General features: G+C 41.8%; 1 protein-coding gene across 6 annotated transcripts in view; it reads left to right on the forward strand.

Annotated features, from left to right (window-relative positions):
- LOC118228354 (regulator of G-protein signaling 6) overlaps window positions 1-27,777 on the forward strand; it is a 99,947-nt gene that overhangs the window by 51,761 nt on the left and 20,409 nt on the right. For 5 of the 6 annotated variants that reach the window (XM_035419824.1, XM_035419839.1, XM_035419816.1 and 2 more), the window contains exon 3: window positions 27,470-27,569. In XM_035419824.1, coding sequence (XP_035275715.1) covers window positions 27,470-27,569 — 100 coding nt within the window. Of the gene's footprint in view, window positions 1-22,204; window positions 22,338-27,469; window positions 27,570-27,777 lie in introns of those variants that run through there. The other variant, XM_035419865.1, reaches the window with a different exon arrangement.

Consider the following 27,777-nt stretch of genomic DNA (forward strand, 5'->3'; position numbering starts at 1 on the left):
CCCAAGCCTTGGAACCTTTGTGATCTTACACGTCCATGTTCATATCCATATAGTGCGGTATTTCTCATTGCAGGTGTGTTTGGCCTCAGTCTGTCTAAAGAGCAGTTCATAAATTGCAGTGTGCTTTGACAGTTTACAATGAGTTCTTCTCTGTAAACCTAAAGTTTGTCCTTGAACTTCTTGGGTTCTGTAGAAAAGAAGGCAACATTTAAAAGGGAGCATTATAGCAATCAATACTGTGGTGGATATTAATTTATTTTGGATTCTTGTGCTGTCTGATCTTGGATTTATGAATGTATTTTTCTGTAATGTGCAATATTGTTCTGATTTCTTAAAATCAGCAAGCTGTGGTATTTGAGAAAGGAAAATGAACCAAACTACCTGATGAATCTGGAAAGGAGGTAGCAGTTATTAGAAGCAAAACCTTCTATACTGTCACAAGTCTGTCTTTAGGGCTGACTATTTAATGGCGACTGCCCTCCTTGCAGTCTGTGAGGTGTTCCATGCTGCAAAGGCAGATTCTTCATCCTCTGTTCTTATCATCCTTGTCCTCTCTACAGGATTTGATACTGTTGACCATCACTTCAGTTGTCTTCCGTGACTACATTGGGGATTTATGGCATAGTTCTCAACTGGTTTGCCTCATACCACGACTGTTGCTCCTTCCAGGCTGCATGGGGGGTGTAGTTTTGATACCTCACAAACTATTGACAGGTGTCCCCCAGCGCTCAGTTCTTGGTCCTCTCCTCTTTACCAAGTCTTTTGGATCTGTCATCTCCTGCCATGGCCTGTGTATGCAGATTCTTCCTGTACAACATTTGGAGAATCCACCCCTTCCTCACCACCTACTTAATTAACTCAGCTCTTAGTCCAGGCACTAATTATCTCCTGCCTGGACTACTTCAACACCCTCCTTGTTGGCATTCCTGCTTCTGCCATCAGACCTCCGCAGTTCATCCAGAATGCTATTGCTCATCTAATCTACAGCCACTTACCAGACCCTCTGTTCTACACCTTTCCCCTGCGTACCTGCACATCCAGGTCACGTTGTCTGTCTGTTCTGGCCCTTCTGAACCACAGAAACCCTGCCCCCATTCCAACACAGACTGAAGGCTTACCTCCAAAGAATGCACCGTGGCCCCCCGTCCCCTGTAGATAATCTTTTTTTCCTCTTTTTTTTTGGATTTTTCCCCTTCCCCTTCTTTCTTTGGATTTTCCTTCAAATAATGTTATAGTTGTGTAAAGATAGGTTATCTGTCCAAATCGTTGTTTGTTTGGTTAACATTATACTTATTTGATTCTTAATGGGCCTTCATAGCAATATTGCATTTTTGAATCGCTAAGTTACACTGATGTTCTCCATTTTAGCAGATGCTCTGGATAAAAGTATCTGCTAAAAATTGTAATCCTGTTACAGTCACATCTTTGCAGTTCTACGAAAATCATGTTGCACATGACATGATTTCTGCTGGCTGTCTAGATGCTTTTGCACAATAAAAGTGACTGAAGGAGTCCATTTGCAATATATATAGGACACACCACAGGGATAGCATGCAGTTTTAAGAAGTGAATAAATAAACGTGGAATGTTGTACATCTTAACGGCACAGCTACACTCTTAAATTTCATAGGCAGTTATCTGTATGCTAGACCTGGGACAGAAAATCTTTGTCTACTTCTTACATCATGTGATATTCTACTGAAAGGTCAAGGGGCTTTTCTTGTATTTTGATCCCAGCATAACCTTCCACCAAATTTTGATTCGAAGAGGGGAAATGAAAGCCTCAGATGAATTCCAATTATTGTTAGATTATGTGCGAAGGTTCTTGGGGTGTTTTGCTCTGACTAGAGGAGAAGCAGATGGCTCCATAACAATTGTATGGGTTGAAAAACATGCTAGAACATTTGGAAGCTGCTTAAAATTCCACATAGAGTTGGGTAACAAAGTGATCCCTTTGGCAGAACATCTCTTCAACAGATTGCTAATGACAAGATAAAGAAGCATCTGTCAGAGCATGTATGTGCAATAGAATAGAAGAGAAGAAGCTTTGAAGGTGATTTAACCCATAACCAGATTAATTTCACAGAGCTGTGGAGACGTCACTTTGTTTCAAAAAGGCAATGTGCCTCTGAGAGGAATTATTTAAACTTAACCTTTGCATCCTCTGTGGTACATGCTTCATTAACCCATCCACGGCCTGCTTTAATGCGCGGTAGCTCCAAATCCAGGCCTGTGAGGAAACTGACTTTGCCTTTTAGTGGATTTATTGTGTGTTGTGTGCATGTTCGCGGCCCCAGGCTTGATGTGGAGCTCTGGGACTTCCAGGTTGATCTATGGCCAGGTTCAGAAGTCATATGCGTGCACTCCGGCAGTGAGCTCCCATGCTTGACAGTCATTCTTTGCGCTGAAGCCTGTGAGATGGATCACATTGCCGAAGGAACGAGAGCTGGAATAACTTGAAAGGGAAGAGGTGGGGGGGTGATAGGGTAGGGTTGGGGGAGGGGGGGGGGGAGTAGCTGGGGCGATAGGGGAGAAATATCCTTTCAACCTTTATTTTTGAGAAATTAGCAACAGCCCTGGTTAATGGAGTCTTGTTCAACCACTCAACTGCATGTTTGCATTCATGCCTGCATGAGCCATAGAGATCTCATAGACTCCCCGGCTTAACATTGTTTTATCTGCATCTTTCACTCACAAAGTTCTCCTCTCTGTAATGGGACCACACTGTCTGACTCCACAGGCAAAATACCTAGACAGAAGATGACTGTCTGAAGGAGAGGGTCACGTGTAGTTATTGTCCTCAATAGCCAGTCCTGTAATTATTGAAGATCCTACACTCATGACTAACTGTTATTCATTACTCTATTCACACTGTCCTCTGAGCCTCTCTCTCTTACAACCATTGCTGTTAATAGGCCCAGTTCTGTGGTGATCATTTCCTCCTGTGGTTCCCCTGATTTCTCAGTTTCTCATATTCTCTGGTCAGATTAACTCATATTTAACATTCATTTTCCCAAGAGCATTTGAAGGAACATTTGCATATGCTCCTACATTATCCCTTAGGTTAGAATGCTACACAAGAGCACCCTGGTGAAGTGATCATCCTTGATCTATTATTCTCTTGCACAGTCTTTCCTTGAAGTGAGCCTGTCATAGCAAGAGATGATGAGAAGTGACCTTTTTGCGTCAAAGCTACGGTCCTGGAAACCATGCTTTAGGGGATGGGTCTACCACTTAAAGGAATAGTGCCAGGAGGTCACATGGTCTTCACAGCAATGGGGCTTTTAATGTCGCATGTCAACAGAACAGTGTCAGTATATCCATTACTATGGTTTTAATTAAATATATCCATGCTAAGAGCCATCCTGCTGAGAGCGATTGTGAGAGACAATGAAATTGAGCAGCGGTGTCTTTCTAATTGGGCTTTCTAACCTGAGAGGCCCCGTTTAACTGCCACTGATTAGTCTGCCACTGGCAGACTCATTTTCAACATTTACAATCCATATTCTGCTCCCTTTTTTTCCCCGTTTTTTCCAATTTTCTCCCCAATTTAGTCGTTATACCAATTCCCTGTGTGTATCACACAGTCCTGTTCCTTGCACTATCCTCTGTCGGTCTGGGGAGGGTGTAGACTACCACATGCCTCTTCTGATACATGTGGAGTTGCCAGCCGCTTCTTTTCACCTGACAGCGAGGAGTTTCACTGGGAGAGCGTAACGCGCGCGGAGGTTCACGCTACCTCCCCCAGATCCCCTCCCCGCTGAACAGGTGCCCCGACCAACCAGTAGGAGTCGCTAATGCAAAGATCAGGACTCATACCCTCACCGGCTTCCCACCCGCAAACACTGCCAATTGTGTTCGTAGGAACGTCTGACCAAGCCGGAAGTACCGCTGCCGGGGATTGAACACGGGTCTCTTCGGTGGTAGGCAAGTGCTTATACCTATACACTACCCAGACGGCCCTGCTCCCTGTTTTGTGCCAAGCTTTGTTGCAATATGTGCCCATTCACAGCCCATTCTGTCCTCTGTGATAATGACATTTAACTTGATGGGAGTCTTTCTTAGTCCTTTGAATGCTAATTTTCATGGAGCAAAAGTAACCTTTGAAGGCTCTTGTGATGACATTGCATTTTATTACCATTACAGTCATCATATCCCTGTGAATGTGGTGAAGTGCGGTTTTACACAAAAAAGTGTAAGGCTCCCTCAACTACAAAATTGTTAGTAACTGATTACATATTAAGTTGGCTCAATTTAGGTTCTTTGGATTACAAATTCTAAGCTCTGATGACAAGCATTGTATGTTGGCACAGCAACCATTAATAAGTTGTACTTAACTCATATTGTGATTTTCACTAACAAGACAAATAGGTCCAGTAAAATATTTATAGTTTATAATTTCATATATATATCATTTTATTAATCCATTCAAATACAAAACCAAAATGGCCAAGTTCTTGTAACTAAGAATTTTACACTGGGTCAACATACAAACTAAAGGTGTTTGTAGAGTAAAAATAAACAAGGCATGGCAAAATTCCATCAGTCCATTTATCCATCCATCCATTTTCTATACCACTTATTCCTTGTCAGGGTTTTATCATCAGTTTCTTATGAACATACTGCTGGTGAGTAATTACTAGCCGTTTGGCATGGGAACATTCCTTACAGAAAAATGAGGCATTTGTTGCCCCAGTCTTTTTCTTTCCCCCCCCTTTATCACAATAAATTTGTTTCCTACCTCTGTCATGTCACTTCTAACACCTGTGCCAACACAGTGCAGAGAAGCGAATTGGAAACGTACTCCATTCTGGTCATGGTCGTAGGTTTATGAGATTTATAGAACGCACCTCTTTTTGATGCTTCTCTGCTTTTCTCGTTGATTGAAAAGAGCTCTCTCTCTCTCTCTCTCACTCACTCCTCCTCGCCCTCGGGCACCCTTCGCCGTTGGTCTCATCGGTCACTGCAAGTGGCACATCAAGTGTAGCCTGGGACACTCATCTCCTTTGTGCTCTTGGCTGTACACGGTGCTCCTTTCGCCATCACGGCTCTATTTGCTATTTATCCAGCCCTCCATCCCAATGGGGGCCAAAGCGTTCTCAGAAAAGGAGCAGTGTTGCCGGTGAAAGGGGACACTAATGAACAAATCTATTTTTCCAGCCCCGACAAGCTGAGGAAGGCTGCGAGGGCTGTGTGGATGAACGCACAGCCAGCCCACTCCGCAGGGACGCGGTCTCCTAAGAACCAGTTAATGAAAACCCGGAATGGATGGAGAAGCCCATGATGCAAAGTTTTCAGACCTAGTCCAAAGGGGGAAAATGTGCTGACTCCATATAGAGAGATAAGAGACTCCAGGCTATTTATCGCACATGTAGTTTAAGTTATGCCATCTGCCCAATCCCTGTTGTAATTGACAATTCAAGGGTGTTCCGTGCTCATGAGAGATTTTAACTCTTGGGCTTCATGAAACTGTTGTGCAGTTGGGATCATGAAATCTTTTCAAACTAAGTGGCAGTGAAAGGTTGACATAATTTAAACTTTGAACGATCACTTATATCCATGGGAACAAAACAAATACAGATAACGCGCACATATGCCACCAAATTATTTGCCTTGATTTGATCGAGTCTGACTGTAACTCCTGAAAGAATGTGTTTCAAACTTCACATTCTTCTTACTGCAGTCACCCATGTGCGAGAGCTATTTCTGCCAGCGATGTCATTAAGAACATTTTATCTTCTTAGCGCTTGACAGGTCCACTTTTCAACCCGGCAACAGAACAAGGCCTATAAATAACTGCTGGGCCATTTTTAGCATGTAAAGCATAATTATGGATAGGCATCTAAAAAAGGAAGGTCCAGGCCATTCAGCACACAGATTGGACAGTGTTGTTGGTTGAACAGCCCTCCTAGGCTTTGGAAATTGGGAGGAATAAAAAATCGTTGAGATCAATTTCGAGCCACCATGGCTAAGGCTGTGGTCCTTTGCTTTCTGCACATTCTAAAAATAACCCTGTGATTTAGTGCCAACTAACCTGCACTGTGGCTGCACACTGTTTGTTGTTTTGTTTTGTTTTGTATTTTTGCTTCATTAACAGTAAAAAAAATCCCTGAAATTCTGAGACAAATAACTATGACAGGCACTGTAATTTTTCCTCAGGGGTAGCAGTCCAAACAAAGTAATGAATTTTATTGGCTTTCAGTGATAGATGGTCTAACTTTCGGTCATTTGGAAAGTGTGAGGGAATGGAACTTAAACTTCAGAAGTGCCATGCAAGCACAAATGAAATGGCCCTCCACACCAGTAATGTGCTTAACTTAGTAAATGGCTCTCTATATAATCATATCAGATAAGCTTTCTGTCCTGCTCTCCATTCATCTCGCACTGTACTGCATGCTAACAGTGTCTGCCCTTACGTAATTATATTAGCAGTGCTGCATTAGGCTTGGTCTCCTCCTAGAATCCTCGCAGTTGCATAAATGCAAGAATTAGTGATGCACCGATGGGCTGCACTTTCTCTGGGTAAAAGCAGGCAATCTGTCGGGGTGCAGATGCATCCGACCACACAAATCGTGGGTGTTTATAAGAAGAATGATGGTGGAGGGATAATGATGGCGGCAGGGTAGGCCCAGTGATCAGAGTTTGTGACCAAAGGCTGTGCCTTCGAATCTCAAACGAGATAAAGCTGTTTTACCCCATTTTAGGAAAACCCTACACAACTATTATATTGCTAGGCTGCCATTTTAACATCAGCTCTTGGCCATGCTGCAATAAGTTTTGCAGAGCAAGTCAAAGTGGGCAGGCTCTTCCTCTGATTAAAGAAAGAAAATTGCAGCGAAAGAAGCTCCACAATACAACCTGAAAATCACAACTCTGACACAAGTTCTTTCTTTACATTTCCTTATTAAAACAGTTATAAAGAAATGTTATCGTATATCAGGAAGCTACAAGCTGATCCTGTCCATAACAAATCCCTGAGCTTTTAGCTTCTCTCTCCTTGACAATAGAATCATTCCTGCCAGGACCCCCCAAGCCAAATCATAATGCCATTGTGCTTTCAGTGTGTTACATCCTTCAGCTAATTGTTTTGTATGATGTCCATTGAAATTCAAAATGCAGTAGAGCTGAAATGACTTGATTATGAATGTGAACTGTATGGTAAGGGACCCCGGACAGAGACATCTCATGTTATGACATGCATAATGGAGGCATTCCAGTTGAATTGTTTAAATTATGGAATATTTTCTAGACTATATAGTGAATTTAGAGTGGTACATTGTGATGCCCATGGTTCAACGCAGCATGCTTTTCTTAGGGTGACAGGTTCCCCTATCAGCATTTTTTCACCTGCTTCAATTGGCCAGTTCATCTCACACATTGTCCTGCAGTGGGCACGTTATCAATTGACAACGGTGCTTTTATGGGCTAAACGAGACGCCGCTGCATATGCACAAGGCGAATGGTTCAGAGGCGCTGCTGCAATCCTGCCGTGATTGAGGACCTTCACAAATGCACATGCCGGTAATGGAGGGGCGATTCCAGAAAAGGAGATGCTGTGTGGCAACAGTTTGTGAGGAGCAGCGCTCGATTATCCACGCTGCACCTCCTCTAACCCGCGGCAGCGGAGATCTGAATACTTAATGCCAATTGACTTGCATGCGACTGCAAACATGGGGACTGTTGTTATTTGTTTGCATTACATTATTTATATCCTTGCATATGCATTTATCCAGGGTTAAATTAGACGTTTCACATTTTTACATGTTATACATTGGATTGGTATAGCTCGATATTTACTTACTCTGGTTCAAGGTTACAACAACCGTGCTGTGATTGTGGTTTGAACTCGCAATGGAAGCAGCCGATTAGTGAACGTTGCCGCATTCGCTGAACCCTGTGGAGTAGAGGTATTCGACAGGAGAATACAACCTTATCCCCGGCACTAACGTTCCATGTTCCTGCATCTGTTCTACCTGACATGTGAAAAGTGTCTGACCATTTGCATGTTCACTAGCAAGTGAATCCTTTTACGGTTTTACAGCAAGCTTTTGTTTCATAATAATATAGTTATTTTGAGTCAATGGTGACATTAGCTTTACTGTATGGTGCTTGGGCGTGCTTAGGCCTACATATATACTGTATATTTGTATGTATAGACAAACGATGGCTTTTATTTTGTATTCGTTTCAGCCCAGTTAAATTAAAGCTAGATATCTAGTGACAAGTTAACCACCCAAGATACTATATGAATAAAAAGGCATTCCAAAAGCATCCCACTGTCTGTTTTTTTTTTTCTCTACGGATGCACCCTGTAAATCGCCTGTATATAAAATTTCTAATGCACCGTGCAGGAGTGCTGCTATACTTGTCCGTTCTTGGCGCTGTGTTTTAAAAGAGCTGGAAGAGTAGTTGGCTAGCAGACACTGATAACCAATCACCGGCAATGTTCCACGTGAACCTGGCGAATACGCATCCGCAGTGTTTTACATGAAGAGGCCACATGAAATGTCTTTTCATTCTCAATCTTGTCATTGCAGATGGAGGAGCTTGCACACAACGGTGCTTGCCAACTTCCACAAGAAAAATGAATGGGCCTGCAGGTCATTGATTTTGTAAATATTTTACTGTAACTGAAATTAAAACCAAAATGAAAAGAAAAAAAAAAGTTCATTGAGTATCTAAAAGTTAGTGATGCCATTCACCGTCTACTCACAAGACCGTCTCTTCGGTTTACGGAATAATTGAGCATCAGAGTCAGATGCTCTTTTGAGGTCTTTTGTTCTCCAAACAGAAATGTTTTTCAACATTGTATCTACGGGGTGCAGTGCCTGTCTTCCTTAATTAGTGGTTTTTATCCTTCACTACCAACTGCCTGACGATGAGTCTGACATTGTGCCAAAGGCCTTGCCAGGTAGCTGTCCATTGTTGAGCTGTAATCTGAAAATGGAATAGTGGTGGATGTGTGAGTATGAGCGTGGGTGGAGGAAGGGGGTGGGATTATGGGGTGTGATACCTGGGGTGTCTGGGAAATGGAGGTAGACCCTTTGAAGTCTCTGACACCTTATATATCCATGTACTGTAAAGGTCTGCTTTAAACATTGATTGAGTTCATAATCTATTTTATCAGAAGGTGCAGGGCTTGCTGTTACCCCAAAAATGCTTGTCAGATGGTGGATTTTAAAAAAAAATCATCGTGTGAATTCGGGAAATCTCCATCGTTTTTTTGATGTAGAAATAGAACCAGCTAAACCTGAGCTCGCAATGTGAATTCTTTATAGCTGCTTCTGTGGAGCCCCCACAGAACACCCACTTGGCAGGTTTTATTTGAGTTTGCTGTACTTATTCTGCACACACTTCTGTGAAATGCAGTGGTGTCTACTAAAACAAACCAAACTTTAATGGGGGGAAAGAGGAGCGAAATGCCATGCGAAATTCTTTCCTCTCGTTCCCAGATTTTTATGATGTAAGAAAGAGAAAAAGAAACATGTGCAAGCCAAATAATTGTGTTTGCCAAATCATAGTGCATTGAGTTTCTGTCACTGTTGATATTGTTTGGACACCTGGTTGTTTGGACACAATGGATGTCCCGGGTTTCATCATTCCATTATGACTGCAGAGAGTAATGTGTACCGAATCGATGCTGCCCATGGGCGCATTTACAAAAATAGAAAAAGAAATATAAATAAAATAATGTGACTTGAGGAGAATACAATGCCATTTTAGAGATGCAGGCAAACAAACCATTATATTCTGAGTGAAGCCATCTTGCTGTCTCTCCCACCTGACAGAACAAGGTACAGGGGTGTGGTCCTGTGGACCCAGAACTTCTTTTTAAATGTTATGTTTTATCTCGCTTGCGAGTAGAATATGCATATGCAGAGATGCATCTCTCTCTCTCTCTCTCTCTCTCTCTCTGTTGCTGTTTACTTGCTGTTTTAGACTTAAGTTCGTAGCTTTTTATAGCCCGCATGAGTGTTTGTTTTAAAATCAAGAGGCATTTTTTTCTGTGTTCCCGACAGACAAAAAAAAAATGTTCAAATGGGAGTACACTTGCTACTTTCGGAGCTGTCCTTTAGGTTACCTAAATGTCATCATATCCTTTTAAGCCACTTTTTTGCTGTGGTGTTTTTAAGTGCTACATGGTGTAGGTATGAATCAGGCTATCAAAATGAAAATAATTAGGAACTCCCACTCTGTTGCTCTTTGTGCTGAATGTCACAGGCACACAGCTACAGTCTGTTCTGACTTTGACCAAGTGCACACACATTACCTGCTTCTCCTGTTACTAAGCTGTGAATGAAGAAAGTGGATGGTACAGCATGTGAGCTTTCTTGATGGGAATTCTCTGAAGATAAAGTCTGCATATTTGCTTATTTAACTCTTTACATTTAATGTTCAGTGGCCAGTTATATAATTGGTTACTATGATCCACTCCTTTTTGGCCAAATAGCTGGGCTCAGAGTGAAAATTCAACATTTCCAAATATGTTAATGGTAGATAGATTGAGGTTTAACCTGGCTGATTAATGGAACAATCCAATAAATTGTAAAATAATATTTCATATTTACATGTAAATGAATTGAAGGAATTAACTTTACAAAACATTGTGATGATGGCAGACAATTGTCCTCTTAGTGTAGATCATCTTCCACGATGTTCAACTACTTCTGTGCTCCTTAAATGTTATTTCAACAGAATTTTGCAAAGCTGGCCGGAATATCAAAACAAACATAATCCCTGTTAAATAAGAAAACACATCCAGCCATCACAGAGCAGTTCTTTTTCTGGCTTTTAGCATCAGGCTCTTCTGCTTTCCCTGTTCCTATAGTGGGATGTAGCAAGCTCTGTTTGTGTGTGATTTCCGAGCTCTCTGGTTTACATGTAGTGTGACTTTAAAGTCAAGCAGCATAAATCAATGAGAGAGACTACTGTATAGGTATGGAGTGGTCTCTCTTTCTTTCTCTGTCCCTTCCTCTCCCCCTCTCAGTGATTAAAGAGGACTGGATTGGCTTACCTCTTCGTACCCCTGATTTGTATTCAGAAGTTTTCAAAAAGTGCTGTTTTTCAGCCTTTGGCTCCAAAAAAAAAACAACTTTTAATTGCCTGATTCTCTTCTCAGTTTGTTGCCTGGGAAACCTAGCACCCATTCCCCTCCCCCATGGCTCCCCCATCCCCAGGTTGGATCTGGGCAAACCTCCCGAGTCAAGTCCAAATAGGGAACTCCCTTCCACATCATTAACACCTCTTAGAATTGGTCCCAGAACAATCCCCTCGGTTCTCTGAGCTGGAATGGCTCCTGAAGGAGGCTCTGTGGATGAATCAGCGCTGGTTCCCTCCCGGTACTGAGTGAGTCCTCACAGCGGGCTCCTAGGCACTATTGTCCGAACACGCTCAAGATTCAACCCTCCCTAAAGATCTCCTGCTGGAACATTGACAATAGAAACTGTTGAGGTACAGACCTTGGGGTGTGTGCATGTACCACAGACCTCAGGCTGCGTGACTCTACTGCACAGCCTTTGCTCTGAATGTACTTTAAAGAGGATATAAACAGTCCGGTCCCTTTGTACTTCACAGCATGAAATATCAAGTGCTGAACTCAAGAACCAGAGATCCTGTGCAGCCAAAACCAGTATTTTGCATTTACATGCCAGGGGGACAGAAGGTCACCTTGTGCATTCTAAAAGTGTTAATCTTGAGTGTGCTTTTTGAAAGGCCTCAATTATCTTTATTCAGACCAGAGTACCACAAACTATTTTATTTTTTGCTGCAACTAGACAACAGTGTCTTTTCAAAGGACAGTTACAGATAGAGAGGGTACTTGTAAGAACTTTTTCATCTACAGTTTGCATGATCATAAGGCAGCTCAATGCAAATTTAACTACTTTGCAATACCAGGGATACATATCAGACAAATTATTAATGCTATTATTATTAGCCATTACCTATCAGCCACTTTTTAGACATTTTATAACATATTATTGAAATCCACTGCTCAAATCACAAATGTATATTGCTGCCAATATGCCTGGTATTAAGATAGCTTGTAAGCATTCTTTGTTATTACGGTTTGACAGGTGTTGTTAAATGTGAAATTCAAAATTTAAATAACATTACTGCAGTCCAGATAACAGTATTTCAGAAATGTTTAGGATCACTTCACGGGAACTCATTTAATTTAGGCATTATTAATAATTTCAGGTGGGCACTGTGAGAATGGAGTGTTAAATCTAAATCTAGGGATTAATTTTCTCCATTTTTAGCTGCATGACCTCTTCGTGATTCACTCCTCATAGAATATGCATCGATGAAAAAAAATCAAAAGTTTTCAAGGAACCGTGCCTATTCTTAGCCTTTTACTGACCTATGTTAGTCTTTTGTTCTTGATGTCCTAATTCTGAGCCTAGGCATGTCATCTGTACCCTGTATAATAACCACATGATGCGATTCACTGTTCTCAAACATGCCCTAAATGAACAATCTTACCACGGATTCGTAAACCATTTTCAGGCACAGATGCTTATCATTCATTTTGAAATCCCCAGCACCGGGGAGTATAATTTCTTGCAATGCAATAATGACATGTTTTTCACCAGATTCCATGGGCAATGTCTACTGAATCAAAGAAACTGAACTGCTGTTGAACTTTACAGCTAATAATATCTCAGAGGGAAGTCTCCCGGTTGCCCAAGAATATTGATTTACTGAACAGGGTTTTCTTAACAGAAACATTTTTTTCCTTACTTAATCTTTTCTAGACAGCTAAGCAGTCTTTGTGCTGTTTTGAGAGTTGACTGTTTGCTCGTGGTGGAGGTACATGTATGCCTACAAACCTTTTTTAAAGATGTTTTTCATCGCATATCTATCATCTAAAAGTGAGAGGACAAATTCTATGTTATTGAGGTCCACCTGTCCAGTGTTGCTTCATAAGAACGCTGTAAACTTGCTACATGTTGATGGTGCTTGGGGTTAGATTAGTTAACTATGTAAGTATTTCTTTAAAACAATCACTAGGCAAATATTAAACATTTGTTATGCGGTATAGTATAATGAATTATGCTTTAGTGAGCCTAAATTAAAATGCAGGCTCAATGCCTCCTAGCCTTAGCGACTGGTATTACAGCTGCTATTTATTATCATTTGTGTCAAGGTATAACCTTTCATGCTGCTAATATTGAGTCATTTTTGTATTGTCTGTAACTAGAGTATTTCATGATCTGTTCCTTGGATCATTTAAGATATCACATTTCATGTATAAATGCTGATGTATTTTTTGATTCATTAATTCATTCATCTGCTCATTTAAATGTATTTAGCAAATGACCTTATCCATGATTAATGGCTGAGGATTGGAAGTTTTAATGCCGGAAACACGTAGGAAATAAGTGGCTCCTTAGTGGTTTAGTCAGTAAAGGCACTTGTCATTAATGGAGGATGAGCCCAGTAAGCCTACACACCATAGGCTCAAGGTCTGTGCTGAATCATTGGTCAGTTATGAGTCTGCAGTGACAAAACATATTTGCCTTCCGGGTGTAGCATAGGTTACAATTTGCTGTGCTTCCTCTGTTTCCCCTACATCAATAACTTACAATGATATGCCTCATAGGCTTCCAGTCATATGCAAATTAAATGAAATGAAAGACAGAAAATGAGCAAGTTCAATGTACACCTTAACAAAAAACTTCAATGACCGAAAAATACATCTATGTACACCAAAGCCCAGTTGTCTGTATTTTGTCTGTATTTCAAAAACCATGTATTGCAACTGTGGATGGTACCAGTGACAGATTGCAGTCAGTTAGCTGCCGACCTTTCTTTTGCAAGAGGAAATTGGAGTGCCAGGGGGGTTTTCTCTGAGGGGGAAAAGCAGTGGCGCGTGTTCAACTGGTTTGTGGGCAGAGCTATTTCATGTCTCTCTTGTAAGGTACAATTGATATTATTACATATAGGCCTGTACTGTTAAGCTAAACTTCTGATGCTGTATTAATATTTTGGACTTTTATGACCTTGAAGGATGAGATCATATTTTCTCTGTCAATTATTGGTTGGCAAAATGAAGAGACAGTTGTCAGCAGTTTGGGATAAGGGATTCTAAATCCTCAGAATGTCTAGATCACTATGAGTCACTTCACAATGCCTGCTAATAAAATGCATCAAAAATATCACATGATCTGCTGGAGTGAAGACCAATTAATTGTCATCACAAATAGCAACATTGCTTTCTAATGAGGGAATGGTTTTAACAGTCCATGCTGGCTAAGGGTAATAACTGCTAATAGGACTAAAATCCCCCAACATATTTAAGATTTGGGAAATGGAATCAGAAATGTTTTGATGTTGAGAATCGTGTGTCAAGCTTGCTATTCCTTTTCCTTTGCTGACTGCATTGCTATGTCTGTAGTATTAACCAATGCACTATCCATCAAAATTTTTGCTAATGTACGGAAACGAAAAAATATCAACCAGTACAGTTTAACATGTACTGCATAAATGACGTACTGTATATATCAAAAAGTATTGCTCATTTCTATGTATGATAAGTAATTATTTTACCTTTTGTAGGCAAGGATGAAAGAACTTGTACTAGCAGTGTCAATACATTATTTAAGCGGGAAATTGAGGTAAAGAGTTCATTGCAATCATCTCCATTGAGAGCCTTTGGGACCGAGCAGCAGCCAGGGTGTACGGGCAGAGCCCCGGAAACCTCCGGCAAGCTCTGGATTGTTGTAAGCACAGCATGGGATGTACCGCCACGCAAATCGCCTCTAGCCAATGTTAAGCAGCATACTCATTATTCAAGGAAGTGTAAAACATTCATAGAGCTGAAGGGGCATTTACAAGATATTAAACAAATTTATTATATGTATGGTATCATGTGTGGTATCATAATCAGGTTTCCTGTCATCAAGTCATCATTTCTCATATTTGCTAGTGTTTCACACATCAGTATAGGTCATCTTGCCTCCGTAACTCTCATCAGGGTATTTCTGTAGACACAAAGGTCATTGATTATCATAAGGCTTTTCAGATAGACGGGGAAATTATGTTTAAAACATGTGTGAAGGGAGGATCGCACGAAACTTAATATGATCTGCGCTGACAAAATAGATTGGGGTCACATCTTCTCTTTGATAGCATGGCTCTCCAGTTACCGCTTGTTAGGCTTGAATGCAGATCTGTCACAGTTTCTCTCTGTGGTGTAGCAAATAATAAAAAAAACATTCAATCAAAGATCTTCACTTTCTGCTCATGATCAGACCTGCTTCAGGCCACTTGTGGTTTCTTCTTGTAGATCTGAAACAGAGACCACCCCTGCCCCCCCCCCCCCCAACCCTTTTAACACCCTTAGTACATGAGAGAAATTTCTGCTTTGCTTTTTAGGCCCAAGCTTGACATGAAATTGTTTAATTAGCAGAGCCCTGATACATGTAACAGGCCTGGGTTTAAGATATCTGAATCATTTCAGCCTCCCACCTCTTTCATTCCAGGTAATGCATTAATCTACCTTCTTGCAGTCTAGCCAGTTCTGCCCATTCTTTTACTGGCTATTAGTAAAGAAAAAAAGCATAAGGAGCTGTGGAAATTATATATCTAAATTTGAGTTACCATGGAGTAACAAGTGTTAAGATGCTGTGTTGCACATACATGGCAAAATAATTATTTTTTTGAATCCTCTTCTATAATTGTATAATTTTGTCTTCTTAACATTTGAGTACAGTGTTTTACCCACAGTGCCTCCTATGCTACTTAAAGACATACTGTGCAGGGTTTTTACCTTAAAAATATACAATAACCATGCTAAGGCAGATCTATGATACACTGGCAATCTCTGTCTTTATGAACTTTCGCTGAATTTGTTCACCTTTACATTCATTTGTTAACCTAAAATGTTGTTTGCATGTTTCTGGGCATGGCGCTGTTTTCTGTGTGGGGAGGGGTGGTTGTGGCTAGAGAGCCTGTGGTTTGGGACCAGATTTAAGTTGAGTGGTTGTTGCTAGCTAGCTGACTAGCTGCTGCAATGGTGGAAACGAAGAAGCCCGATAGAGCAAAGCAAAAAGACAAGCCAACAGCGCTTGTTCAAGAAATAGACCTAACCTTGGAATTGATTTCCTTGGTGGCATCAGCTGAAGTTTGTCAAGGGGATGAAAAGCAAGTTGGCTTGTTTTCTGTTGGACGTGTCAGTAACGTTACTTCTAGCTATCGAGCTAACTATGTTAGGTAGCTAGATGGCCGAAGTCGGGTGCTTTGGGTGAGTGGGCAGGGTTAACAAGAGAGGAGGAGACTTCTTTGATTGTAAACACATGACCATAGCAAGGCAAAAAAATCCTGCATAGTATGCTTTTAATATATTTATGAAAAGCATTGATTTACAATCACCCAGTCTGTCATGACAATTGATTCATACTCCCATAGTTAATTAAAATTATTTCCAGTTTTAGGAAGAATCCGGTAGTACTGTTCTAAAGCTTTAAAGTTTATTTTGTCTCGATTTCTCTCCACACATAAACCAAATGAATACCAATTAGAGAAAAGTAATTGCGTAAAACTGTGGTTTTGGGGACTGTAAAACATCATGAACACTCATTTCCTTCATTTTTGGTTGGGATTACAAGGTAGGAAGTAAACTGATTTCAAAGAAGACCCAAGGTGCTCAAAGGGCATCTCCTTTAGAACCTAATTTTTCTGGAAAATTCTTCCTACGTTTTTTGCCAAAGGGCTTTGAATTCACTCAGCCTTGAAGTCCCAGGTGGAGTTTCCACGCAGTGCAGCAGTGACAGATGTTTGAAAGGGAAAGGTGGACTTTGATTAAATTTGTCAATCTCAGAAGAAGGGATCCTACTGCCTGCCCTGCACTCCATTCATTTTATCTCCCACCTGCAAGAGTCCAGGTGTAATGAACAAAGCATGTGTCCTTGCTGAGATTCACGTCCAAACCACAGCACTTCTCTTCATTGTTCATGTTCATAGGGAATTTAACCTGGAGAGAAAATAGTACATTTTTATGGCAGACTTTCTGTGTACTTGGATTTTATCCTGTTTACGCTTAATTTGAGTATTGAATTCTTTTCTGTGCCATTACTATGTAGATTATACCGTAATATCACTACAGCACATCAACCAACCTGATACCGATAAACCCTCATTATTTATCCGGGTGGTAAAATGCATTTTGTAAAATGATGCTTTTTTTCCCGAGCGCTTTTTTACCACACAAAAAAAAAAATTACCTGACAGTTGATAGTGGTAGATAGTGAAACTGTATTGGAGCTGTTGATAAAATAACACCCAAAGGGAAATATGTTATTTTAGCCTTGAATACCAAATTAGATTATCATTATTATTTATTTATATTCCAGAAAAACCCAACTACAAAGAACATTAGAAATGACTGTACAGAATATAAATAACAATGGAAAAGTGCTGTATGTGCAGCATACAACCATGCACCGTTTAATTCAAATGACAAGTTAAATATGAATTATGGTCATTGCTAGGCTAATTGTCTACAGTATATATGAGTGTTGTGTTATTGTACTGTACAAGTATTTTTAAAGAAGATGTAACATTTTTCCTTCTGGACCTTATTGTAAATATGGTCACGGTGCGATACCATGCAATAACGGCCTGTAATCAGGTTAGCCTAATTCGTCTTTCCAGAGATAATTATTGCTATTAAATTTTAGCGTTTTGTCTTGTTTTGCTGTAATATTTCATTTATTTTTATGACTACTGTACCTTACAACAGATTCCCAGTTGAATGAATATAAGGCAAGGCTTTTTAATACATTTTTGAGTGACTATTTATTGCAGGGAGCTACATTATTATGTTGCCTTTGGTTACAAACCCACTTCAGCTTCTCAGAATCTGGCTTGCCGGAGACTAGTTAAAACAGCCTATCGGGCACACAATGGCTTTGTCTGATGTGTAGTGCTCCTGCATCGTGCTGTTATGAAAGGGCTCTCTTGTCAGCTGACCTTAAAGTTCAGGAACGTGTTGTCTGGGCCACAGCGCTCTGCTGGCTGCAGCCTGCGCTTTTGAAACGATTCCCGCGCGTGACCAGCCAAAATGGCTGATGCTCATTCTGCTCTTTTGTTTTCCTTTACACAAACATGGCGAGTAAAACCAGTAAGTAAAACCATAGTTGTGCTCACGTCAGTTCTTTCATTATTTACTTAGGAATCGTTTTTTTTTTCTGTCTCAGACACTTTGAATAACAGTGTACCTACAAATACAATCCACTGCAGGCAATGATAATTAGTTGTTGAGTCTGTTGAACCTGATTAATTTTTTGTTCCTATAAAGGGCCTTTTTTTTGTACCCATTTCAGTAAGAATGCGTTATGAACCATCAAGAGATGTGGCTACACAGCTGCAGTCGCGTAGCATGCTGTTACCGTGGTTTAATAATTGTTTCATTTTCAAATAATGAATCTACGGAAGTATGGACAAATAATTATTTTCTAATAATAGCAGCACATGAAATACCACTCAGGTCACTTGCGAGTGCATTTTATGTGGATTATCACTCACCACCTGATCTTGCATTCCGATTGCCTTGGAGTCATTTCAAATGAGTGATGAGGAGAAACGTTCCTTCACATCAAGCTCAGCAGTGAACCCCCGTCTACCTCTGACCCTTGAGAACTGTACATTGATCCATTAGAGGCTATGTCTCTCACTCTTAATAGCTTCCATTTAATTAACACTGCAAAGTGCAACAAGCATTGCACCTGCACTAGCACGCTGTATAGCAGCAGTTACCCTGGATGTAATTAGAATGGAAACAGTTCTGTCACATAAACAGTTGTATCTCAGTTTGTTTGGAAATAATAAAGAAAATGAGAAAACCAATACTTTATAGTACCTATAAACGTAATTATATGATATATATATATATATATATGTTGCAAAAACCCATGAAGTGAAAAATAAAATTGATTAACTTGGACTGCAGATGGAAACTTTTGTATTTATAAAGACATTCATTTAAATGGAAGAAAAGTAAAATGTCATGCATTTTTTGATTTGGAATCTTGTATTATGCCACTTAACTCACCGTGTTGCCATCTACACCTGCATACAAGGGGCACTGCCACGTGTGCACTCCTGATGCACTTGTCTGTGGCCGTTTCTCCTCCCCGCAGCCCACGCAGTGATAGAGATGAGAGTTGGCGCCAGTTGGAGGGGAGGCGTATTGTGTCTCTCACAGCTGACAGCCTGCGTACTTTAGACAAGAACTAGCGGTGACCTGAGTAACACTAGCCAACACAGACTGTCATAAAAGTATGAAGTCATAAAATCACTTCATAGTCATGCTAAAACTATTTCCATGCTATTCTTACATGCAGCTTACGTGCAGCCCAGGTTTTTATCCCACGCTGCTGAGGATTGTGAAAGTGGTTGTAGCATTTGGTCTGCAGGGTAAGTGGATTGGTCTTGGCAACGCCAACTGGTGGAGTCCTTTTTGTCCTGGGACAAACAAAACTCAAAAACTTGCTCTCTCGGTGTGTACTCCCAGTCTTGGCCCCGAACTATTGAGAGGAACACATCTTTAAGCACCTGGGCTTAATTAATGCAACCCAGGTGCGTGTGCTCTCTCCACCAATCGGCGTTGCTGAGACCTATCAGCTTTCCCAGCGGACCGACTGCTACAGTGATCATGTTCACCAGTGCTATTTCCTGAATATGACAGGTCTCATAGAGTGCACATGTACTAAGTATTCAGATATGCTACTCTGCTAGCATGTGCATCAGAGTATCTAAAACTGTGTAAGCACATGTCAGCTCAGTGAATATCATTAATTACACTTTTCTACTGAAGCGCTTGTTTTCATTAGTGTTTCCTTGTTCGGGTTTCCGTGCATCTGCAGTATGAGCAGGCATTGCAGTCACTGGGCTGAGATTCACAGGTCCTGCATATATCACTCCGAGTGAAAGCTGGGCCTTTCCCCTGCATTGCCTCGTGCTCCGATAAATTAGCCTTGATTAAAGAGGTAAATGTCACGCCGATGTGTCTGGGACAATAGGCCGGGTAAATTAAAGCACCGTTCATCTTGTCGCCTTGGCCTTGTTGCATATTGAGCGGCGCTGAATCGCGGCATCGATCGAGCCGGGGCCCCCGGGGTCCCTATGCGCCAGCCCTCTGCTGCTCTTTGCGCAGTGGCAAAGCTCCTCCTACCCCGTTCTCTGCACGCCTGCCATGTCCGACACAGTCACGGCTTTAGCCACCCGTCAGCTGCCTCCAGCATCAGCCACAACTGCCAAATCTCGCCCTTCCCCCTTTCATCCGTCCACTTTGTGGGCATGCCATGTTATACACAAAATCCCCTAACAGATGTCCACATCAACAGAGCTTACAGTTACAGGCATTGGCCCCTAACACAGAGTGTTTTACCTGTAATAATGTAGCGTAGGCTCAGCGAGCGTGCAGAAATGCTGTCACTGTCACTTTACCTCATTTCGGCTGGAACGGTGTGACTATCTGCATGTCATTGCTGGATCGTCCTCATCACAGGCACACATGGTGCACTACAGAAAGGCTGTGGCCCCAGAGCAGAGCTGGAGGGGGTGGAAGTTTGCGGCGGGAGGGGCCACCTCTTCTCCTTCTCTCCACGCTCTGTCGTAATGTTGCCCCATTACACAGTACCTGACAAGTGCCTCCTGTCATCTCCTCTGTCTCCATCATGCGCATCCTCGGCCCCGCCCCCCTCTGCCCTGCACTGGGCAAGGATGTGCAGAGCTACCCTGTCAGTGTGTGTCCCTCGGGTGCCTCTCCCGATAAGAGGGCCGAGTGTCTGAGGGCCAAAAGCCCCTCACCGCTTACAGATCTGCAGCTCAGGGAGAGGGGGCTGTTATCAGGGCCTTGCAGGAATGCGCAGCCCTGCGAGGGAAACACTATTAGCCTCCACCTTAAGTAACCAGGAGCTCTTGTCAGGGGTGCCGAGTACTTCTAGTGCATTCCCCTCTGCAGGGAGATAATGGGTTATTTTTATGCTGTGACGGAGTTAAGGGTACATTATTATGTCCAAAAGGAGGAGCAAACTCTTCTCTTGTCAAGATCACAGGCTATTCTTTATGGCTATTGACGAAGTGTATTGGGCATATCAAATTTTACAAGACTTTACGGTATTATTGTAATAATAATAATAATACTAATAATATTTATTTGTATAGCACATTATCATATATAAAACACACCAAAGTCCCTCAAACATAGAAAAGAACAGAAGTAAAAATGATAAACTGTAATAATAATGTGAAATAAGTCAATTATGAAATAAAATGAAATAAGTAATGATAAACACAGGATACATCAAAACAGATGTAAGACCAAGGCTTTTTAAAATTGAGAGATAATTTATTGATAAAATAATTTGAGCCTGGAAATGAAGAAGACAAAAGACAAAAAAGAAAACAGCCAAGCAATCGAATGCTAAAATAGAATATAATCACCCAAAAGCCAATATAAAAAAGGTTTTCAGCTTTCTTTAAATTTTTTATTGTTGGTGTGTGCCTAATATATAATGACAGTATATTCCAATGAGGCTTATCCACATTATTATTATTTTTTCTCCTTCATTAGGCAAGTGTCTTTGGTGGTTTCAGAAGGTGGTGAGTTTTATGTTCTGACGCATAGCCATGCATTTTTAAATAGAAAGAATGGTCTTGAAAAGATAATGGCTGTATTTTTCAATTTTTCCCCTATACTTTCTTTACCGCCTTATATGTGCAAAAGCAGTGGCGCTGGGCAAAGCATTCAGCTATTCACAGAAATAATCAAAATTGCCTTTTTCCATTTTACCAACTGCATCTCTTTCTCTCTCTCTCTCTCTCTCTCTCTCTATTGCTGCTTTACTCGCTGTCTTAGACAGGGAGTGTGACTTAAATTGGTAGCCTTTTTATAGTCACCATGAGCATTATTTGTTTGAAGATCAAGAGCCGTTGTTCAGATGGTTTTATTATTAATATAGGATAGTATTAAATCTTAAGTCCATAAAAGTTTAATATTATTCCATCGGCGTTTCGCATGTGTGGCTTAAGTACATGAGTCATCTCTCGACTTTCTTAGAAAGTGCACGCGCAGAAGTGTTTCTGGGGAGTGTGAATAAGGCTCTCCTTGAGGTTCCCCCACACTGCTGACTTTGGTTGCTGGAGTGGCTTTCACAGGCTGTGATTTTCACTCTCGAGCAGCGGTACCACAGCATCAGCCCTGGCGTCGCATCGCAATCAGGTTTTCACAGAAGAGGCTTGATTGGAGCGGAGAATGGGGGAGCGAGGCCATCAAAGACAATAAGCCCCCGCGTGAAAAACATCTGGCAGTCATCGCCGTCAACTTGCCTGTGAGTCACAATCATGGTGATGTTGTCCCCTGCTTTGGAAATTAGTCTTATGGCTGGCTGTGTTTAAGGCTGCTGATTGCAGTTTTATAAGAGACCTCTCGATGACTTCGGCGAAACAAAAAACAAAGCGTGTTTCCTTTGTGGTTGTTTCCTAAAGTACCTCATGTTATCTACCATTTACAAGCATTAGGTGTTCTGCACTGGTCCATTGTAGTATAAATGAGACCAATTTTGTCCATTATAATTGAATACTTTGCTATTTTCTCAGTCTATTATATTCTTATTGTAGTGGTGACTGCAACTCTAAATTGAAGTCTTTGGCAGACAATTTAGGAACTATCCACAGTGGAGATACTTGAAAAGGCTTCATAACTGAGTCATAAATACAAAGACTTCTTCGAGGGCCTTATTTCACAGCTCTTGGGTCGAAGCCATTCTGATTGGTGCCTGACTGAGCAGCCACTTTGCATTTCTCCTCAGGATACATCTTTGAAAAACTCACCCCTGTGCACCACCTCTGTATTTATCCTGTTTTAGCTTTTACTGTGTCCTATGAAGTACAATGGTAGACGGAATTGTGTGTGAAATTGCTTTAACCCTTACTACTTTCAATTTGCACCATCAGAAAACCCTTACCCTAGACACACTGGGCAATTTAGCAAAGATAATGAGAAAGGCTTTTGTCTGTCCCACCTAGGTTATTTGTTCAAACAGTGGCTAATCCACAGGTGCCCTGTAAACCCTTAATTTTACACAAATGGATTTGGTCTGTTCACCTTCTTTTGTGTGTGCTCCCAAAACTACACATCCACATTTGCACCTCGTCTTCAGCCATTTCCATATAATTGACTTTTTGTTCATCTACTCTTCATTTTCACTCTGATGAAGACGCATGGGTCGAATGGAGTGAACAAATTAGATTGAGGCACGATTGCCCGCATCGCTCAGATGCCTCTGAAAAGACCTGATTTTCCTGAGAATTTGTGTTATCGATCCACTGAACGTGTTCCTGGTTTTCCTCCAAAACAGGAAGGACTCTAAACCCCCAGACTAATGAATGGAGGATGATGGCTGTATCACATCCCCCCCCCCCCTCCACTGCAATAGCTCCCCTCTTCCCTCCCCTGTAACCCCCAGGCTTTAGGCCTGGTAGGGCGCTGCTGAGATTGTGTATGGAGGGTGGAGGACCGCGCCGTCGATGGTCATTGAGAGAGCAGGTGCGCGAGGCAGGGGCCGCAGTGCCTACGCGAGCTCGGCGAACGACCCAAGCTGTGCTGTGGGGAACATCCCCTCCCAGCGCGCCGGACAACATTTAATTCCTTGCCCTGGATGAATTATTGAATGACTCTCGCAATCTTTTTTATTTATTTATTTTTTTCACCCGCGCTGGTTTCCTGAGAGGCGGGCCATTCATTATTCAGAGCACCAGCTTGCTGGTCGCCGTGGTGAGGCGTGCATTTTTTTCACTCGGATACGGGGGGACGCGCGGCGTTCGCCGTGTCGCCATGGGGACACCTGTACAGTGGGTGGAAGCGGACCGGTGCTGTCTGTTGATTGCTTTGCACCTGAGTCGCTAATAGATATGGATGCTCATCCTGTGCTTTGTTTCTGAACACCTGTGTGTGAGTCGTTTGATCCAAATGCGATTTCATATCCATGGATGTCGTTATTTTTACTGTGATTATATTTGCCTGGAATCACAATCTCAATCTCAATCTCAGTTCTACTTTAAACTATTCGACTTGCTGCTAGTTTTTTGGGTGCGTGGGGCTGTGTGCCTTGTGGACTGGTCATGAAATGTATAAACAGTGTATCACGCACAGTGGCAGGTTTGCGGCCGTGCATTGTACATACGTCCCCCACAGTGATCTCTGCGTAGAGCCTTATGGGAAGGATTGCACACATACAAAAAGAGAGAGTGTGAGAGAGGAGGAGAGGAGAAAGAGAGATCGAGTCGCGGTAGCAGAGCTGTTGAATAATAACACGGAAAAACACCTTGCGTGACACCCACGCTGCTTTCTCTACCTGTCATTTAAAAGCAGTCCTTATTTACCGCTGATGTTTCAGGAAACCACAAAGCAATTGAATCATTTTTTTTTCTTGTGGGGAAATGGAATCTAGTGCTCTGAAATTGGCCCGTCATTTTTGTTTCATTCATAAGACAAAACAAATAGAAATTGCTCTTCTGAGATGTGCGGAGAGGACGTGGGGCCATGTTTCAGTGGAAATAACATTTCTATGAGATCTCAGACATCACCACTAATACGATCTGGAATGAGAACATTACAAATTTAAATATATATATGTATTCATATATACGTGTTTTTAAGAGGTCAATAAGGGCTTAATTATGAGAATGTCATCTATTGTGAAATATTTGAAAAATGTTTATGCTGGTTGTGAAGCACAATATAAAGTCAGTTGGTGAAATCAATGTCATGAGAGTGGGGAATTAGCTCCCCTTCATTAAGTGTCTTTCTCACTAAGGATACCAGCATGGAAGTTCAATCAATGGAGAGATGATATGAAACTGTTTTGCAACATAAGCTTTCTTCTGTACTTCACTACATACTTGTTTGCTTTTCATCTGTATTGATTTTGGTTTTTAAGCCAGGCCCCTGGGAGCTTGTTGTTCCACCTGCATGGAGTGACAGGGGCGTAATGATCACAGATGCTCCAATTCTGTGCTGACCAACATCCCCCCCCCCCCACCCCCCCACCCCCCCCCCCCCCCCCCCCCCGGTGCTCCCCGAAATGCTGGGTTTACTCCAGCCCTGCTGCACCCCCTCCCCTTCTCAAGAACTCAGTATTATGCTCTGCTGCATCGACTGTAGTCCTGGGAGACAATTACGTGTGTGTGTGTGTGTGTGTAGGTGTGTGTGTGTGTGAGTGTGTGTGAATGTGTGTGTTTGCATGTGTGTGTGTGAACGTATGTGCGTGTGTATGTGTGTATGTGTATGTATGTGTGTGTGTGCATGTGTGCGTGTGTGTGAGTGTGTGTTGTGTGTGTTTGTGTGTGTGTGTGTGTGAATGTGAGTGTGTGAGCGTATGTGTATGTGCATGTGTGTGTGTGAGTGTGTGAGCGTGTGAGCGTGTGTTTGTGTGTGTACGTGTGTGTGTGTGTGTGTGTGTGAGCGTGTGTGTGTGAGTGCATGTGTGTCCGGTGTTTGTGTGTGTGAGTGTGCGTCAGTGTGTGTGTGTGTGTGTGTGTGTGTGTGTGTGTGTGTGAGTGTGGTGAGTTTGTGTGTGTGTGTGTGTGTGTGTGCGTGAGTTTAGGTGTGTGTCTGTCTGTTGTGTGCTATATTGTGCATGTAGGGTCTTTCATACCTATCCTCCCCTCACTTGCGGACCTAATTTTAGGCGGTTGTTTGCTGAAGCTGGAGGCGGACAGACCCCTCACTTGAGGTGTGATGTTTATCGCCGCGTTTGGGGAATCGCTCTGACAAGCGCTCTGATTTGTCTGGGCCTCCCTGTTGTTGGGCCCTGTTACTGTGGCAACTGGAGTGCTTGATAAATGGCAGTCAAATATGCAGGCCAGAGCACCAACCACATAAGACGCCTCTGACCTTTATTGTATTGAGGCATCTTCCCCGGCTTACATTTGAGCAGTTGCAGCTAGCAGATGGGAGCTGCTAACATTTGCAATGTTCCACAAAAATGTTGGTTGAGCACAATGAATGCCTACATTCCTGTTCTCATTAATCACCTTCCATGTGCACTGAACTGAACTGAACTGGATTCCTGACACATTGCCACTCTGGAGCAAGGCAGCAGGACACTATTGTGCCTGGGCTGCCTGTACATTTCTGCCTACTGCCTACTGCCTACTACGACTGTGTATCATCAAGACTACTGTCAGAAATCCAGACAGGGTGAGGACAGCATCGAAGGTCCGTGTCATTTTGAAATAGCGGGAAGGAAAACAAATCAATAAAAGATCAATAAAATGTTGAACTCTCTGCCAACAGAACTGGCATCTTGACAGTTCTTTTTAGCGTCCTAAAGAGTTCTGATGAAGTGGCATTTCTGAATCGAAAGGGTATTTTAACATCAGCAAGATGGAGGAGGCCATGCAGATTCACGCTAGTGAAAATATGTTAATGTTGTCCAGTAATTTTTACCAATATGTGCAAAATTTTGCTTTCAAAGACAGGCTAGATCAGGTTACTGTTATGGTTGCCATAAGGATCATTGTCAGAAATGTATTTATAAGCACATTAAAAGTGTTCCCCCAAGCAGCATGCCTCTTGGTGTTACTACGAATATATATATATGTATATATATATATATATATATATATATATAACAAATGTATGTGATATTGCTTTTCCGTGGACCTATTCGGCTTAAGTATGTGGGATTAACAGAAAAAAATAAAAAACATTGTGTTAAACCTGTATTATCAGGAAGCAAGGTTCTTATCAGGGGTGACCTTATGTTACATTTTGCAGCTGATTTACCATTAGCAATTTAGTTAGCCAGCTTAGCTAACCTATGAGAGCAAGAAATGCGGAGTTTGCTTTAAGGAGGCAGTTAAATAAAAAGCTGCAATCAGAGACACGGCAGCTGTAGAAAATACCTGGGCTACAATTGCTGAGGGTCCACACAGACATGATATTGGAAGCTAACAACAGCATTCCACCCAGGTGAATTCAAAATGGCTGACTCTGTACTTGCAGTAAACCCCCTCAGAGGTAGTATTAAAGGTGCTGAGGGAGGACACATTTCATGCTAAAAATGAAGGAAGCTCCAATAGTGCAACGAGGCAGGAAAAAGGAATCCTTGCTTGTTGTGTGTCAAAGATTTCTCTTAATAGGTTTGTGTTATTGTAATAATTGTAAAGCTTATTTTGAGATATACTGCCTTTTAAGATCCATTTACAGCAAAGTATTTACACTAAAAATGTTTAACACCTACACTGCTTTTAATACTTCTTGTGTCATTTTTAATTGAACTGTGTTACTGTGTTTAGTGTAAATAATACCACACAATCTGAACAGGATCCAAAACAAGTGTCAGTCTGTTCCTTGGATTGTTGACTTCTGTATTTGTACACACTTTAGGGGTTGCAGGGTCATCATGCTGAGCCTTCTCTGTACTCTTCCTGATCCCGTGACTTCCTCTTCCTGCAGATAGAAGATATCGTCAGCAAGATGCAGGACGAGAAAATCGGCGGCGTTCCCGTCCGGACGGTCAAGAGCTTCCTGTCCAAGATCCCCAGTGTAGTCACAGGTGGGCTGTTATCCAAAGAGGGAACTTACAATGGCTCAAGTCTCACCTTTAGCAGCTCATAGCATATCCCCCCACAAGGAGAACGATACAGTACGTCCCTTGCCATACCTGGGAATGGGCTGCTCTGTTTTTTATAATGGAAGAGGGCTGTTTTGTGAAGTGAAGTATGTGACTTAGACCCAAATACCTGTCACTGGACAGAGGGCAT

This window comes from Anguilla anguilla, chromosome 1 (genome assembly GCF_013347855.1).
Source record: "Anguilla anguilla isolate fAngAng1 chromosome 1, fAngAng1.pri, whole genome shotgun sequence".
NCBI classification, from domain to species: domain Eukaryota; kingdom Metazoa; phylum Chordata; class Actinopteri; order Anguilliformes; family Anguillidae; genus Anguilla; species Anguilla anguilla.